Source organism: Carassius auratus, chromosome 27 (genome assembly GCF_003368295.1).
Source record: "Carassius auratus strain Wakin chromosome 27, ASM336829v1, whole genome shotgun sequence".
In the NCBI taxonomy this organism is placed as follows: Eukaryota; Metazoa; Chordata; class Actinopteri; order Cypriniformes; family Cyprinidae; genus Carassius; species Carassius auratus.
The window spans coordinates 24,359,607-24,378,208 of record NC_039269.1 but is presented as its reverse complement, the minus strand read 5'-3'; the positions used below and the strand labels follow the sequence as shown (position 1 = coordinate 24,378,208).

The following is an 18,602-nucleotide window of genomic DNA, read 5'->3' as shown; positions in this document are numbered from 1 at the left end:
CAGCCTCTATGCCACATGCCCATTGTATGTGGCTCCCCATCCAGTTGCCAAGCAATTTGTGAAAACCACTGCTTGATACCTGTTCCAGGGACACTCCTGCCAGAAGAAATTAAAGATCCAACCACGGGCTTAAGGTTCCGTGAAAGGCCAGTGTAATCTGAACCCAGTGAGCGGCGCATAACCACGCCCACCTTGGAACTTGGCCATGGATCCAGTGCAGACACAACTGACTGAGGTGTTACTCACTACATTCCTGTGTGCTCACAACTGTTCGCGAGACTGTGTATAAGCCAGTCATCAAGATGGTTAAGGATTTCGAACACCCTGTTCTCAAGGGAACAAAAGCCACTTCCACGACTTTGGTGAAGATATGGGGTGACAGGGACAGACAAAACTGTCTTGGGAATGGATGCACTCGAAAATGTGTTTCTGCATCAACATTTTGATGAAGTAAGGGCTGTAAAACCTCATCGTCATATCGGTTGGAGGGACTGGCTCTATTGCATCCTTCACCAGCAGGACTGCGATTTCTGCACGGAAGACAGGTTTTACTGATGTGAATTAGATGCCCCTGAACATGGGGAGACGCTGGGCAAATTGAATTGCGTCTTGCTCAGGGACACATTGGTGTCTCACAGTGGATTCAAACCCAGATCGCTCAGACCAAAGGTATGTGTCTTATCCACTGCGCCAACACCACCCAAGGCACCTTTAAAAAGACACCTTAATCCATGTTGGTCTTTTAGGGGTTGCTCATTTTTAGTGCTGAAGCATGCAGCTGGATACCTCACACACCTGGTGTGGCTGTCTGCATGTTGGATGATTCCAGTGAGACCGTGACCACCACTGCTGGTCTGCCATAACGCCCGCACTAGCTTTCTGCAAACACTCAAAGAGATAAGCAGTAGTGATGCACCACCGCTCCGCTTTGAAGCGAAATGATGAATAAATGCAGTGCACCTGCTGCCTCTTATACCCGTGCTGCGGGTGTGGCATCCAGATGCAAATTCCACATGCCAATGTCCATTGCCTCGTTTAGTTACACTAGAATGATGGCAGGTTTTGGTCGACCGATATATATTGCCAAGGCAAATATATCAGCCGATATTTGTCATTTTTTCAAACATCAGCTTAGGCCGATAGGTTTTTGGTAGGTTTGGCTGATGCGTTCATGGCGGGACTTTTATTTTTTTTACAGTGCACACATTCTCCCTCGTTCGCTTATTTGTCTATTAATCAGAACTGTTAAACAAAGGAATTGAAATTCATACAAAAAAGCATTATAATGAGCATTATGCTTTTATATTGTTAGTAATAGAAAGGCAAACATATTTTCTCAATAGCAGTGAGCATTCAGCAAATACGCATTTATATAAATTTAAACTAATCTTTTTTTTTATTACTAATGAATATCTAATTTAAAAAACCTTGCTAACTTAGTCGAATCCAGCAGTGAAATTTAAAGAGTGCATTTGTATCCTGCATGATTGCGTATGCTCTTCATGACAGTTGGTCCATGCGAACAGAGAGAGTTCAGCTTCATTGAGACATTGATCGACAAACTTTAAACTTGTTATTTCAAATGATGCTGCTCTTCATGCTTTTGCCCAATGTCATATTCATGTCATTTTCACTGTGTGCTTTATGTAAAATAAGTGCTACCTTGGCTTTATTTTGAAAACGTGATTCACAATGCACAAAAATTTCCTAGAATTCTGAGTGCACTGTTGGTTACAGTGTTTGCTTCCTTTTTAATTATATTTGTATTAATAATTTGTAAAAAAATACTGTTTACTGTCATTTACAGTATAAGCATGTTTATATTACATATTTATTTTTAACCCTTTCTTAAATGATTTCAAATTTCTTCACATCAATGTGTCCCTGAGCAAGACACTTAACCCCTAGTTTTCTCCAGAGGCGTGCGACCTATGACATATATAGCAATTGTAAGTTGCTTTGGATAAAAGCGTCGGCTAAATGTAACACATTTCTTGAAGTTTTGCTTAATGCATTATAAAGGTGATCATCATCAATTCATTATATATTTCCATAAATAATTGTAACCAAAGTAGTTTCAACGCATTTTACTTTCTAAGGGTGCAAAAATGAATGTATAAGTAAGTTTTTATAAATGTGGTTACAATTAATAATACATTTATTCACATTAAATTTTTTTAAATAATGCATTATATTTAAAGAATTCAAGTAAACCCTAATCAAACATCAAATAAGTTCTGACTGGCTGTTTTTGTGCCACTTCATAAACCAATTTAACTTTTAAGGCCAGATTTACTAAGCAGGGCAAATTCCATGCGCAATTCCATAGCAGCATGGATGGGAAATGTAAAATTGCACGTTAAAGAACACAGATGCAACATCTCATCTCAATAATGATCTACCAAGAGCATTGCAAATTACCGCCTGCTTAATGACTGCCTATTTTAATAGAGGAGATATAAACTGAAAAATATACAGTACAAGGCTTACTCATGTATTAACGAGGTGGAAGAACTAATAAGATTTTCTGAAATGTGAGCTGTATTTGAAGTGCAAATATATGATGTTTGACTCAACATAAAACTATTTATGGCTGCCAGATGAAGGTTAATTTATCTTATAATCTCAAAAAACATTAAACGTTAAAGAAGATCCTGTGTCATTTGAGTGTTGAATAAAATAATAAATACAGTGAACTATTTTTTTCTAGTATCTTTCAATGCATCTTCAGAAGAAGTAAAAAAATTCTGTGATGTAAATGGCGATAAACATTTTGTCTTTTATTAGAGGATAATGATATTTAGTGCATGAATTGTTCTCACAGAAGTCTGTGTGGTACAGTATAACATGAGACTGCTCATAAGGGCAAAATGAGGATGACCACTCAAAAAGAATTCAAATCTAAACGCCACAACATTTAACATATTATGTTAAATGTTGTGGCGTTTAGATTTGAATTCTTTTTGAGTGGTCATCCTCATCCTAATATGTGCTTGACCAAACATAACCGTTATTGTTCAATATCCAGCAAATACTATCCAGGTATCATGGAAACATATTGCTTATATCAATGCCCAGAATCCCTATGAACACATTCTAATAGACCGAGTTCTCCAAAGCAGAATTGTTTAGAAGCCAATGTGACCAGATGCAGGAGAAAACAACAGCAGAAAACTGAACTGCTAAGTCGTGGAAAAACAAAATGCCAGAACATTGGGCTATGTTTGTGTTTGTGCTGCAGGGCTGTCTGTCACTGCCAGGCCGGAGAGCAAAGACACTGCCTCCCCATTGCCAAGTTCTTCTGCATGACTATTTACATGACCTGTAATGCACAAATTGTAACACCATAAGCCTGAATTACTTTAGAAGTAGTTTTGGGGTTTACCTGTAAGTACAGTACAGGTTCTCATGGTCCTATGACCCTTCAAAAAGGCAATGAGACAACATGCATTACAGTGGTTTTTACCACAGGTAATGGGTTTCCACAACATGACTACACTAGTTTATTGCTTTTATAAAAAGGCATCTACGTGACAAAACACCACTGTTGAATAAACAGTTTCATATGTTCATTCACTTTCATACATTCATTTTATGATTGATAATTTACACAGGCAAAAATCTACAAAATATTACATTGCTTACAAATGTATATGTTGTATACACACACACACACACACACACACACACACAGATATATATATATATATATATATATATATATATATATATATATATGTATATTTTATTTAATTACATGTTTATTTAGTAATATTTCAGATTTCAACAAAAGAACTAACAAATCATCAATAATTTGTATTGAACAACTATTGGAAAAAAAAAAAAGATCCATAAAGTTCTGGAAGTGGAAATGTTATTTATTTCCACATGTTTTCTTCTGACAATACAAATGGAACATGCTACTAAAATACTCAGGCAGTATTTCCTGCAATAGAACCCCATAACTTGAATCTACACTGTAAAAATGACAGTTTTCTTGGTAAATCAAAAACAAACAGCTATACGTAGTCCGATTTCCAAACAAATGACTCTAATTATCTTTTTTTACCTTTTAGTAAATTAAGATCATACAGCACAACCACTGTAGTTTGATACCCCAATGAATAAATCTCATGAACTGGTTCTTTGTAGTGAATTACACACATACAGGTTTTTACATTGTCTCATGAGACTTAAATTAGTGTATTTTGGTTGTTCATATTACAGTATGCAGCCTTGCCAAAATTTTGATGTTTAGTATTGTTGTTTATTTAATATTGTATATGGGTAGTGCAAATTATAGGATTGCATTTATGATGCCTCTACAAAGACAGAAATGCTCTTAAAATGTCTTTGTGAACACCTTTTGCAAGAACTGTTTTAAATGTATTATCAAAATGATTACCTACACCAAATCCTACACTAGAAAAGCATGGCTCACTGAATATTAATAAGATTACATGACTGGTGCTTTATTTTCTATTTTTAAATCTTGAAAATTCCTGGTTATAAGCCAGGGGTTCTCAACTCTGACCCTTAAGGTCCACTTTCCTGCAGATTTTAGTTCCATCCCTAATCATACACACCCGAACAAGTGAATCAAGGCCTACAGGATTACTAGAAAGTTACAGGCAAGTGAGTTGGTCAAGATTGGAGTTAAACTTTGTAGGAAAGTGGACCTTGAGATCCAGAGTTGAGAAATCCTGTTACATGGTGTCACTACAGTTATTTTAAATTTCTATATTTAAATTTACATTGACAGCCATCGCGACTTGCCAAGAAAGAAAGATGTCTTTTATTTATCAGTTATTTGTAAAACACTGCAAACAATTTCACTGAATATCCTTAGCTTTGACAGGATTTTAGACACTAAATTCATCTGGTCATTCAGGTATTATGGTTGAAAAATAATGCAACATCTTTCATATGTATATCCCACTGCATATCACTGTACCCGAGTTGCAACATAACTCTTGTTGTTTTTATTATTTTTATATTTTGTAAAAAAATAATTTAAGCTTCTTTATTGGGTTAAATTCCTAATTTGCTTGTTAGTAATTAACCTTTTTAAATGCAACATTAAAAAAATTATATCTAACTTAAAAGCAAACCCTAAAAAATAAGCAGTTATGACCAGCAATACTGTTTTGAGCAACTAGAGTAGAGCTAAATATATGTATTTATTAAACATCAATAAGATGGCATTACATATGAATATTATCTTTCTGGCCACCAAATGCCTCTAATTTGCCTCTTTGCACTGGAATTTTATAATGTTTTCTCTATTTTAACCCTAAATACTACACTAATTGTAATATAAATAATAAGCATATTAGAGAATGTTATATTTACATTATTGCGCATATTATGTAGTACCAAAATCTCTTCAAATAACTAAACAGAACTGAGCTAAAATGTAGAACAGTTATTTTATTGGTTAAAAGTTACAATTATGGTGTTTGGTCACATTTGACTGCTAAGGAGTATGAGAACATATTAATACTGTTTCATTCCACAGAATAAAATGCTATTGTAAAGCATAGTCATATATATATTTATATATATATATATATATATATTAGGGGTGTAACGGTTCACAAAATTCACGGTTCGGTTTGATACGATACGGTTCGGTTCGGTTCGGTACGTTTTAGATACAGCAAAATGTAAAAACATCTCAACTTTTCAGAATGCCGCAAGCGCACCGCGGGTCATGTGACAAGAACTAACCAATCAGCTTCATCCTTTCCCGTAACAACGTTGAAAACTCAGCCAAGATGAAGGAACAGCTGATCATAGTTGTATATGATTGCAATTTTTAACTAAATTTAGTAGCAGAGCTACTGCAAGCGATTTTTAGAGCTGCAAATCCATTTATCCTTCGCTGAAATTTCCGCGTCTCATGGAGAGACGTCAATGTTGCTTAGCAAAGACAGACGCCTCATGAGCGCTTCTGCCCGAGCGCTTTGGAAATGAGGAAAAAGACGCGCATAGCATTTTCCATGCGTTTTTAGGCACGATATGTGAACGGCCCCTAAGGCGCTCGCTCACTCAGCACGCGCTGAAGGCTCGTTGTAAAATGTCTAATGCATTTAACAGACCAGAAATATAAGATCCTAAACCAACAGGTCTGGTGTTTGGGTGCACTTTGGATTCCCTGTAAGCTATAATACCGGTGTCTAAATGCTGCAAGGATAGTTTGTTGCGTGCATGTTTCTCCTTTTCTTCGTCTTTTCCCAGATACTGACACAATAAGGTGATGTCAGCGTAAACGTATTCCCGCTGGTGTTTTTTTTTTTTTTTTTTTTTATTCCCGCTGGTGTACCCTGTCATGTTGCAGATGCGACATACCGTTGTTTTTTTATCCACCACTCTCTTGCCATCACCATTATAGCTTAAAGGGAATCCAAAGTGCACCCAAACACCAGACCTGTTGGTTATTTTAGGATCTTATTTTTCTGGTCTGTTAAACGCATTGGCCATTTTGCAACGAGCCTTCAGCGCGTGCTGAGTGAGCGAGCGCCTGACTGAGTAGACTAACAAAAACATATAAGTTGGTGTTTTTTTCTTCCTTGGGAGTGTCAAGGGCGTTGCCTGTTACGTCGTTTGAGTTATTGGGCTACCTTGTTGAACGCATTTCATTATATTTCTCTCTCTTTTTTTTTCAAATATAATTAATTAGTCCAACGCACCATTCGGTACACATAATGCGTACCGCGTACCGAACCGAAAGTGTCGTACCGAACGGTTCAATACGAATACGCGTATCGTTACACCCCTAATATATATATATATATATATATATATATATATATATATATATATATTTTTTTTTTTATTTATTTAATGTATGATGAAGTCAAGTATAGCGTCGAAAGAGGTGAGTTTTCAGCTGTCACTTGAAAAGTGTCAGGGACTTAGCATTCTGGATAGGGATGGGAAGATCCTTCCACCAGTCAGGAATGGTGAATGAGAATGTTTTGGAAAGTAATTTTGAGCCTGTCTGTGATGGCAACATGAGGCATCGCTCACTAGCGGATCTCAGACTTCTGGAGTGGATGTAGATTCGAAATAGTGAGTGGAAGTAGGCGGGTGCTGAGCCTGTGGCTGTTCTATATGCAAGCATTAATGTCTTGAACTTGATGCATGCCGCAACAGGAAGCCAGTGCAAGAAGATAAAGAGAGGTGTAACATGGGCTATTTTGGGCTTGATAAAGACCTATCGTGCCACTGCATTCTGAATCATTTATATAGGATTGATTTTGTTTTATGGAAGTCCAGCCAGAAAAGCATTGCAGTAGTCCAGACTAGAAATGACAAGGGCCGGGACAAGAAGTTGTGCCGAATGCTCTGTTAGAAAGGGCTGTCCGAAAAGATTTCTGACAGAGGTTTATTGGGTAATTGTAGAAGAACCTAGCTGGATGGTGAAATCATGCTGTAGAGTTGGAGTGGCAGGAAAGACAAGAAGCTCAGTCTTTGCCAGGTTGAGCTGTAGGTGATGTTCTTTCATCCATGCGGAGATGTCCACCAGGCAGCCTGAGATCCGTACAGCTACCCTTGGATCATCTGGTTGAAATGAGAGATAGTGCTGTGTGTCATCAGAATAGCAATGGTAGAAGAAGCCATATGCCTGTATGATGGGATTCAGTGATGTAGTGTATACTGGGGCAGCTGTGGCCCACAGGTTTGAGTCTCATTGCTGTCAGGAGCTGTAGGTGGGGGAAGTGAATGAACAGCGCTCTTTTACACCCTCAAATCCCATGGCTGAAGTTATCTTGAGCAAGGCACTGAACAACCAATTGTTTCCCAGGAGCTGAAACAAATATCTGCCCACTGCTCTGGGTGTGTATACCCTACTCACTGCTGTATATGTGCACTTGGATTGGTTAAATGCTGGGTTACTTGGTAAATACTTGGTAAATACTTGGTAAATGTCATGACTTATATGGAGAAGAGCAGGGGTCCAAGAACTTATCCCTGAGGAACCCCAGTGACCAGTTGATGTGCTTTGGATACCTCCACTCCCCAGGCTACCCTGAAGGACCTACCAGTAAGACAGGATTCAAACCAGAAAAGTGGAATCGCTGTGATGCCCAATGATGAGAGGATGGACAGGAGGATTTGATGATTTACAGTGTCAAAGGCAGCAGATAGATCCAGCAGAGTAAGAACAGATTATATGGAATCAGCTTTTGCAATATGCACCGCTTACATGACCGACAATAGCGCAGTCTCAGTTGAATGGTCATTCCTGAAACCGGACAGGTTAGTGTCCAGTTTGTTGTTCTGTGAAGAAAACAATGTTACCTGGTTGAAAACAACTCGTTCGAGGGTTTTCTCTATGAATGAAAGGAGAGAGACAGGTCTGTAGCTATCTGTAAAGTGAAGTGTTTATAATAGGTTTTTTGAGCAGTGTGGTTAGAACCTGCATTGGAGAAAGTGCCTGTGAGGAGAAATGTGTTGATGATGTGTGAGTGATGTAAGAGTGTAATAGAGATTGCTTGGAGATAGTATGAGGGGACTGGGTCTAGAGGGCATGTTGAAGTATGGCTGGAGAGGAGAAGATTTGATACTTCTGCCTCAGTAAGGGGACAGAAGAAGAGTTCTAGCAGTGAGTGTGGTTGGTTTGAGGTCATGTGTGTGGGGGCTGAGAATTGACTACTGATTGTTCTAGTTTTGTCTGTGAAGAATGTGGCGAAATCATCAGCTGTTTTATAGAAGTGGTGAGTGGTGGTGGAGGGGGTCAGACGAGAGAATTAAATGTTTTGAAGAGATTACGTGTGTCTGGAGCACTGTTGATCTTGTTGTGGAAATACTGTATGAAGATTTGGCAGTATGGAGTTTAACAGAAAATCTGAAAGCAAAGACTGATACATACTCTGGTCTGATGGATATTTTGATTGGTCCGATGCTCACAAAGAACATTGGATAACCAGGGGTTAGAAGGGGCAACCTGTGCTGGCCTTGAGGAGAGAGGACAAATCTAGCCTAGACAAGGGGTTAAAGTAGAGCATAAAGTGTCAGTTGCTGCATTTACATCCAGAGATGAGAAATGGCTAGGTTAGGGAAGAGAGAAAGATACTTCAGAGCAAAGAAAGGGAGCATAGGTTTTGTCTATAGGTAACCGGTATAGGGGTTGGTGGAATACAGGTAACAAAATGTAGTTAAAATGTAATGAAGAAGTGGTCAGAGATATGCAGGGGTTCTAGTTGGTTGCCTGATTTGTGCATGCTTGTAGTAGTAAGGCATTTGGGATCAAATGAAGCAAGGAGTGAATGGAGGTCTGTAGAATAAGGCTTGTTCAGGTGAATGTTGAAGTTGCCATAGACTAAAAGTGGACTGCCATCTCTGGGAATAAGGACAACAGCCAATCCAGCTCCTCTAGGAAGTTGGCTAGAATCCACCTAGGAGGGCAGTAAATTACAATAACCTGGAGTTTTATAGGAACTGTTACAGTTATTGCATGATATTCAAATGCACTGGGGAGAGTGGGTTGAGTATTTCCTTTCCTTTTCCTTTCAACATATATATAAAGTAGACATAACAGAAGACAAAACAAAAATATACCAAAACCAAAGACAAACATATGGACAAACATGCAATGTGTTATGCAGCAATAATCCCAAGCCTTTGAATGCATGTGAGAAGAAAAATAATAATAATAACATTAGTAGTAATACAAATAATAATAATATATGCAGATCCAGTATGTACTGTACACATTATATAAAATATATATAAAAATATATGTAAAGAAAAAAAAATCCAATTTGAATTTATGTAAAATTCAAAGTATAGTAATTGAACAAAAGGGGACCAAGTTTGTTTGGAAGGATCAATGTTGTGTGCAAATGCCATTAATTGCTCTAAGTTTAAATGTACTAGTAATAATTTGAAAGATCTGTTCCTCTCTTTTCAGTTAAGTAAGATGGTTTTATTTGCTAGTTTTATGTGCAGTCAGTGCAATCAATTAACATGGTTTAAACTGATTAGAAATATGTAGTCTAGAAGTGTCTCCCAGTAAAGCTATTTTGGGACAAACTGGGATGCTAAATTTGACGATATCTGAGAGCATAATCATTACCATCGACCAAAATGAATGAACCAAGGGGACACCGCCAGAATGCATGGAAATATGGTTTAGTATTTACAACTGTTTGAAATGAGCAGACCATTGCCCCCACCCCGGCCAACCTGGGGTGCGTTTCCCAAAACCATTGTTGCTAACCTGTTGGTTTTAGGAAACACATCCCTGACCGGGGTTTGGGGGCTGTGAAAGAAAGATAAATTGTTAGATAGAGCAGCTGGGGTTGCTGAGTCTTCTGGATGAATTCAGGTCTAAGTCAAGCCCAAGACGAGTGTGGATTGTAAAGAAAAAACAGAAATGAAGTCTGCTTTGTTGACAGTTGACTGACAAATCCAGAGACCCACAGAGTAAGAAAGAGGTGCAGTAGAAGATGTAGAGATAGGATGCAGGTTAGCAAGACTGTGTTTCCATCTGCGTGCGATGTTAGAGCGTGTTTGAGAGACAACCGGAATGTTTTGGAAACACATGATAGAGGTGGAAAAGAGAGGACATTAAAGGAGAGTGTGTAAAGGGAAGATATATATTAAACCCCCCATTCACTGAAAACACACTACGCTGCGCACACACACTTGCTTTGATTAAGTGGAGATCTTGGCTTAATGTTCAAATCTAGAATCCCACACAAACTGATTTCCCATGTGATCCTAGAGTTGAAAGGAAAAAGGGGCTGGTCTTCCCAGAGAGCAATAAATGTGGAATAAGAATGGCCTCTGCACACTCTATTCTAGGACTCTATTCTAACACCTTTTTAAAATAAAAAAGGTCACAGAAAATTAGGGCATGTCACATGGATAATATTGGCACGTTGATGAAAACGTCTGCTATCTCAGTCATGTAAATGCATGCCTTCAGATAAATGAGTTCTGCAGACCCATTTTAGTTAAGAAATGGGTTTGAAAATATTTTGCCTTTATACAATGAAACATCAAAGTAGTGTATCATCACATATTTAAGCTTATTTCCTGAACCGTATCATTACAGATACTAAAATTGGCCTCTTATCAAATAATAACATTTTTAAATTGGCTCTATAAAACATAATAAAATGCCCGTTACCTGTCTTTGCCAGTCTCTCTCTTGAATAGTTCATCAAACTGGAGCATTTTCTGCCAGGAGATGATATAGACCTTGAGTTTGGGCAGCACTTGGTTCATAAGCCGCAGATTATTATAAACCAGCCCCTTCCCGTCTCGTCGCATGTAACTGCTGGGTCCCCAGAAGATGAAGACCGTGTCCTGACTGGAGTTCAGGAGTTCATGGCGGCTGCGCAGCACTCTCTGCATGCTGGAATGAGCGATGACCCTCAAGCTCGTGCGGTGACCCACGTCAACCCCGTAGCCACGGGCTGTGGGCGCGTCATTCATTCGGATGACACACTCCGCTTGATCGATCTCTTTTCCACGACCCCCACTGGTAAGATGACCCGAGCTGGTGACCAGCGCGCAGCTCCTGCAGTGCATCTTCAGAGGCTGTGGGGAAGAGAGTGGAAAGATTAGCTCCATGCTAGCATAAAACCAGTCAAAAAATTGTCAATATTTCATACAGGGTCTATATACAGTATTAATTTAAATAGTGTGCACGTGGCTAAGCAAATTTAAACCCTGGTGTACCAGTTCAAGGCAAACAAGTTAAACCTCAATGCTGTAACTACACTTTTATGGCCCAGGGTGTGGAGATTAAATTTTTGTTATATAAAGTACAAATTAAAACTGTTTGAGAAAACTTTACACCAGGACAATTTTTGTTAACAGCAACAACACTTTACAGGCCTCATTTCCTGCATTACAAACAAAATACTATGACATTTACTATAAAAAATTTAGAGCAAATATTTTGACCAAAACATTTGTATTTTGTGTCATTTCTAATCTTCCGTAATTCTGTTAAATTAGGCAAAAAATAATAATAAAATTATATATATATATATATATATATATATATATATTTTTTTTTTTTTTTTTTTTTTCTGTGTATGTAGGATACATAAAATGCTAGCAATGAAATTAGCCTTGCATTTTCATCAAACGATGATATTAAAGAGACAATTCACCCAAAAGTGAAAGTCAGGTTTGGAACAACATAAGGATGATTATGATGATGACAGAACATTTTTATTTGGCATCAGCTATTTGCACTAAGTGTGAATAGCAATAGATGCTATTTACACTAAATGAAAATGTCAATTGATTCTATTTACACTGAGGCAAAATAGTAGTATTAACATATTGAGTGTAAATGATCATTTTAATTCATATTATTAAGTGGATGCTACTTTATTGGGACAATAAAGTCATCCCTACACTTACACTGTACCCTATCATTTATTTTCTTTAGATCTGATGATTTACATGTCTTTTGTAGTGTTGACTACCCCAATCACACTCTGGTGGACAGAGTTAACATAAATAGCCTCTGCCAATAAGGTGGGCTATTTGCACTTAGTGTAAATAGACACTGCATTTTTATTTTTGGGTGAACTATCCATTTAATATACAACATATGTAGTGGAAATGACATGTTGGTTTAAAAAAAAATCAACTATTTGATTAAAGAAGAGAGTGTAAATACTGTGTTTTAAGATAAGTTATTTAAAAAAGTAGTTTATAAGTTTATTTTCCAAAAGGACCAAGTGTCCACTGGTGAAGATACATCCGTAAATGACTAAACAACTGTTTAATTTTGTCTTTTGTTACTCTAGGTTATAGGTCTGGCAGAATGCACCGAGAAACAATGGAGGCTCTTCAAATTAAAAGATCTATTAAGAGGAAAATGTTCTAGTTTCAAATATACTATTGACATAGGCAGTGCAATTTTGCCTGAGGATATCTTTATTCACAACATCTTGTTGGTCAGATATAAATGAAGAGGTTATTAATTTAGGCCTCCTGACCTTGAATAGTTTTAAAATCCGTCCTGCTTTTCCTACACATCTCCACATTCAAACCACATATTATTCCACTGAGTGGCTTTCCATTCTCTACAGCTTTCCATGAATTATTCCAAGCCGACATAAAAGCACCATTGGTATTCTTACAGTGATAAGGACACAGTCCCTTCAGTCCCATCCTTGGGGGATAAAGTGTTTCAAGAATAAAGGCCCTTCTTTGCTTCTCAAGGAAGTGTTGCATTTATGGTTAAATTTCTCTTCCCCATCCTCTGTCACGCTCTTTAAATCAATAATATGCAAAGAGTGCTGCCAGCATTGCGTAATTTGTCCTGGATGAAGGCATCTGCTGTGAGGGAAATAATAACAAATGGCGCCACGCATTCTGCAGGCAGTGTTGCGACATTTGCATGCGTCTCCTCTTGGCGTCCTATGCTCTCTAGGTAATGAAACTCAGCCGCAGGTCAAAGAAGACACAGGTGCTGCTCCAATGACATAACGTTAATGAGGCTGGGATCAGCTGAAATCCTTGTGGGCCACATGAGCTTCCTGTGTTGCCCAAAATCCTTTGTTTAACTGCTGATAAACATCCCGATGTAGTCGATAGCTGCAAGGGAGACTCTTGAGCAATAGTGAGGGTTAAATGAACACAATAGCAATTCCTTAGTCATTGTCCAACAACTGTCAACATGTGAGCATTTAAATCTGCCCTGGGACACAAAAATCTGATCATTTTTGGCATATTCAAATAATCAAATCTATGCAATATTGAAATCTAAACAGCACAAAAACATATGAAATGGGATAAACTTGATCTGAAAGACATTAATACATGGTTTGTGTCCAGAGTCACTCATTGCAAGGGTATGGATTACAAACTGCAGATCTCCAGAGTCCTGGGTTATTGGCCATTCTTTCCAACTGGTTCCAGGTGTAACCCATCTTTATGATGTCAGCCTCGAGGTCATGTTGCCAGGTGTTTCTAGGGTGGCCACTTTAATGCCTACCCCCTCATGTTGGTTGGCAGTTTACAAAGGGTATCCACTCTCCAGCCCCATCTTCTCAAGCTGATTTCTTATTCAGCAGGAAGTTAATTGTCCTTCTTATTGCTGATGGTATCAGGCCAGTGGATCGGGAGAATTGATGAAGGTTTGGACCTTCCCGGTGGTCATCTTGGTTGACCTTTAGGCTTCAGCTCCATACAGCAACAATGACTTGAAGTTGGAGATAAAAAAGGCAGGTATTTGTTGTCAAGGTCAAATCTCTGGAGCTCCAGATATTCTTGAGCTGTATGAAGGCTGCTTTGGCAATCCTTGCCTTGACATCTGTGTCTGTACCCCCACTTTTGGTCACTGATGACCTTTTGCATAACTTTAGCACATACCATTCTTTGTTGATACTTAAAATATAGCAAAAACTAGTTTGGAAACAACTGGATGAAAACTGGCTAGAGGCTTTTTCATTTTGTCGTTTTCACTTTGTCAATAACAGAACAGCGCAAAAAGCGTATGTAAGCTTGTGTCACAATCACTATGTAGTGTATAGTAAAAGAATGACGGAGTCAGCAGTTTTGTACAGAGTATACGCATGAATGTGTGATACATCTCTGTCATCCGTTGTGTCATTCGGGTCATGATTTTCCATCCTCTCTTTCCAAAATGACATCTACTCAGAGTTTTATGATAAAGGCTCTTGGCATGGTGCTGACGCTCTTATCATTACTGAAGTAACTATTGTAAAAATGCCGGATATTGATTACAATGACTGAACAAACAGATCAGTTTTCATCATTTGCAAAATGACAAAGTGCAGACAGTCAATCCTAAAGATTGATTCGAAAACCAAATCAGATTTGTGTGCAGTGTGAACAAAAGGCCTCAGTGTCCTGATTGTTTTCTGCAGTGCTTGAGCTTTTACTTCACACTGTAAATTACATATTGCTGAGAGAGCCAGACTCTGTCCATCAAGCTTGAGGAAATGTCACTGGGAAACGGCACAATTAGACTGACGGCCATCTGAGAAACAGATGACAAGAGCAATCTTACAAAATGACACATGAGCACTACCCTGATATGATGATTTGAGAATTAAAGCATTTTATGTAATTCTATAAAAGGTCAGCTAAGATTATTTTACTGAGTGCTATATTTGAAGGTTCAAAATAAAATATTAAATGAACTGAAAATTATGCAAATTTAGAATTAGTTATTTGCTTGAAAACATTAATGCACCTTGAAGTGTCAGATACAGCTGGTGTTTTTTTTTTTTTTTTTTTTTTTTTGATGAAGTGCTGGGGGCAAAATATGCTTTAACAAAAACATTCATTGCTGTCTAGTATCATGAGAAAATTGTTTATTATATATTTCACTATTATTAGAGCATTTTAATAGGACAGTCAGACATGTGTTTTGTAAATTATGAATTATGTAATTATTTAATTATGCAAGAGTTCTGCACATGGGGTCCGATGGAGTACTCTTCTAAAAACCATATGGTTTATGGTACCAAATGTTAAAACAGTCTGGAGCAGAAGTCAGAGTGAATTAATTTTGATTAATTAGGGATGCTTTAATATTAAAATTTTGGCAAGTTTACAAAAATTGTTTCTATACTATTTAAAAAATAAATGAATAAACTATTAAAAACGAAAATCAACAAATATCGGTCAGTTTTACGATTTGCTAAAGGTCGCAAGTTGTAAAGTGTTTATTTCTTATTGGAAACATTTCTGCCTGTGGCAAAATTTCTGCAACATTATATTCTGCTTGAACACTTTAAAAGTAAGTGAGTGAGTGGTGTTGAAAGCATTTTCGGTCATCTCCAAAACAAATGAAAGTGTATCTCACAACATTTTATGTTTGTGGTTTACATGTTGAGGCAGTTTAGAAATGAAATGTCTTGTGAGTGGTGGTAAAAGATTAATTCAACCTACTCTAAACCGAGTGTTAATAAAAGCACACGAGATAAAAACACATTTTAGACATTTTAGCTTGCTTCCACAAACACTTTTTTTTTAATCATGGCTCATATTTTACACTTGGCATTACAAGTGAAACACTTTCCCAGGTGAGTTACAGAGCAAGTTTACCACTTTAGAAAAGCTATACATATAGAGCTGATTATTAGATGTAAACATCAATATGTATTAGTTTTACAAATAGCTCATAATATAATGTTGTGCAAGGAAATGCACAAAATACGTATTTATTAATCAATAACTTGCCTTGTAATCATAATTTGTGTGAAACTGAACACAAGTTGGTGGTGTTTTGCTCTTACTAGTGTTCATTTCAGTTGAGAACTGTAGTATGCTGTATGTATAGAAGACAAAGGCACATTTTTCCAGAGAGCCCATGTTGAATTTATTTGCACTTTTAAAGATCAACTGTACATGAGTTCAGTGACCGCAAAGTAAGCCAGCCAATATGGAATTGAAATACTGTGAATCCTTAAATGTAATCACTTCACAATTCAATTTCAATAATTTTTGGCTTTATTTGATAGGACAGTGCACTGGTAGGCAAGAAACACTGAGAAAGGAAAGAGTGTAACAGGGTCAGGAAAGAACCTTGAGTCAGAACTCGAACTCTAGTCGCCTGAAGCATGGCTGCACCATATGTCAGAGCTCTGCCTGCAAGACAAAAATGGAGGCCTGATTATCCATCGGGAATGAATGTACCAGAATATGATCGAGTTTGATGAATTGTCTATCGGTAGACCAGAAAAATACTAATTATGTAAGTAGGGTCAATTTTGATTTCATGTTTATTTTAACAACCCAATAATAGAATATCTAATATGGTCTGCCCCGGGCTTTTTTTCGGCAAGTTTCCTTTTTGTTTAGATGCCACTCTGAATTGAGAATCCATGATGTTTAGTCTGCCCTCCAAGGAACTCACGGAACAGAATTAAGAATGAAGTCAAAAACAAAAACAAAAAAACACACAGTGAGGGAGTAATTAGTCTCATTGTACATGCTGCAGGCAAACAAAAAACAGATATCTCTTTCAAATCAGTGAAGAGAGAGGAAATAAAAGTGCATTTGCATTGTGGGAGGAAGTAGCTCTGGGGCATCGTCGATTAAAGGCCCTGCAGAGATTACTGACTCTCTGTAAATCGCTCTGCTGACCTGAACGGCCTGCGGTGCGCATGATATATGAAGCTAACAAAGGAGACGCGATGGGGTGCACCAGCCATAACGAAGCAGACGGCAATTAGCCAAATTCCCATAGGCGTCCCATCATCACCCTGCTGATGGTCCAAGCTGCATGTTCCTGCATGCTCTTAATTAGACACAAGCTTTTATTTTTTGCCACATATTCTACTAAAAAAATAAGTTTATCCTAATTTTTAGGAGCTTTCAATAACAGCAAAAGGCCAAATGAGGGAAAAGTAAGTTTTAATTACGTTTCAAACAGAACCAAATAGCTGTAGATGAAGGAACGTGTCTCCTTCTTGAAAATGAAATGTATAGAAGCATCTAGTGATTTTCTTGTCTGTAATGTTTTGATGGAAGTTCGAAGGAAACCACTCATAGGACTCATAATGGAACAGCACAGAACATTCATCCCTAAATGACTGTTCTGGCTGCGAGACTTTCTGATAAAGTTGTTATTGTTTCTCAAGAACTGGATATTATTATTGTCTACTGAATGCTGCTATTGCCAGAGGGCATTATGCCTTAATCTGCACTGTGTTTTTGGCAACCCAGCCTCATTGGAAAAACTTTCCTGTGGCGACATTTCTGCAAAATGATAATACATTACTTTTTGTAGGTTTCAAGACACTTCTGAAGTGAATGCCCAAAGAGTGGAGCTAAAAGCTTGTTTAATCTGAAACAGATGAACATTAATCTATCAAAGTTTTATTATGTTGGTTGATGTATTGATTGTGGCAATTTTGAAATGAAATGTGCAGTGGGTGGAGCGCTATCGCAATTAGAACCCACACTAAACCTTTCTCCTAACCGAGTGTTAAAAACAAATGTATGATAAAAGTAAATTTGCTAAAGCTCATTTATCATGACTTATGCTTCATAGGATTCATACATGAGCCCTTTATATTGCAAGAGCAATGCTTTACCGGCTGGGCTACCAAGCAAGTCAGTACATATGAATATGATTATGAAAATGTATTCGTTTACAAATTATGCAGTATGGTAAATGTGTTTTAAGGTCATAGCATAGTATTGTGCTAGGAACAGCACAAAAACAAGTCCTTAATATCAATAATATACCCTGGTAATCATAATTATTTAAAAAGCAATAAAATGATCTGCACAATATTGTGCAGCTACTGCAGAACTGGAGAATTGAGAACTGTCTGAACTTCATAAAATATTATAGCCTACTTCTTAAATTTAATTTATTAAATATTTAGGTTAATATTATCACCAATATCAGACTAGTACTCTCAACTCTGTTTGAGATTTTATTAAACCACATTTAAAGCCATTCCTAAATGAATAAATGAACAATGACTCTTATAAGTGTGTGTGTGTATACAGTATATTATATAAAATGAATTGAAAAGGCTCATGAACTCATTTGCTGGTCTGAATTACACTCTTAAAAATAAAAGTGCTTCACGATAACATAGAATAACCTTTTTGTCTAAATGGTTCCATAAAGA

At 37.4% G+C, this 18,602-nt stretch overlaps 1 protein-coding gene across 1 annotated transcript in view; it reads right to left on the bottom strand.

Moving 5' to 3' along the window:
* Positions 1-18,602, bottom strand: part of st6galnac5a (ST6 (alpha-N-acetyl-neuraminyl-2,3-beta-galactosyl-1,3)-N-acetylgalactosaminide alpha-2,6-sialyltransferase 5a) — a 47,187-nt gene that overhangs the window by 4,795 nt on the left and 23,790 nt on the right. Inside the window, exon 3 of the mRNA XM_026206818.1 lies at positions 11,144-11,556. Coding sequence (XP_026062603.1) covers positions 11,144-11,556 — 413 coding nt within the window. The remainder of the gene's footprint in view (positions 1-11,143; positions 11,557-18,602) is intronic.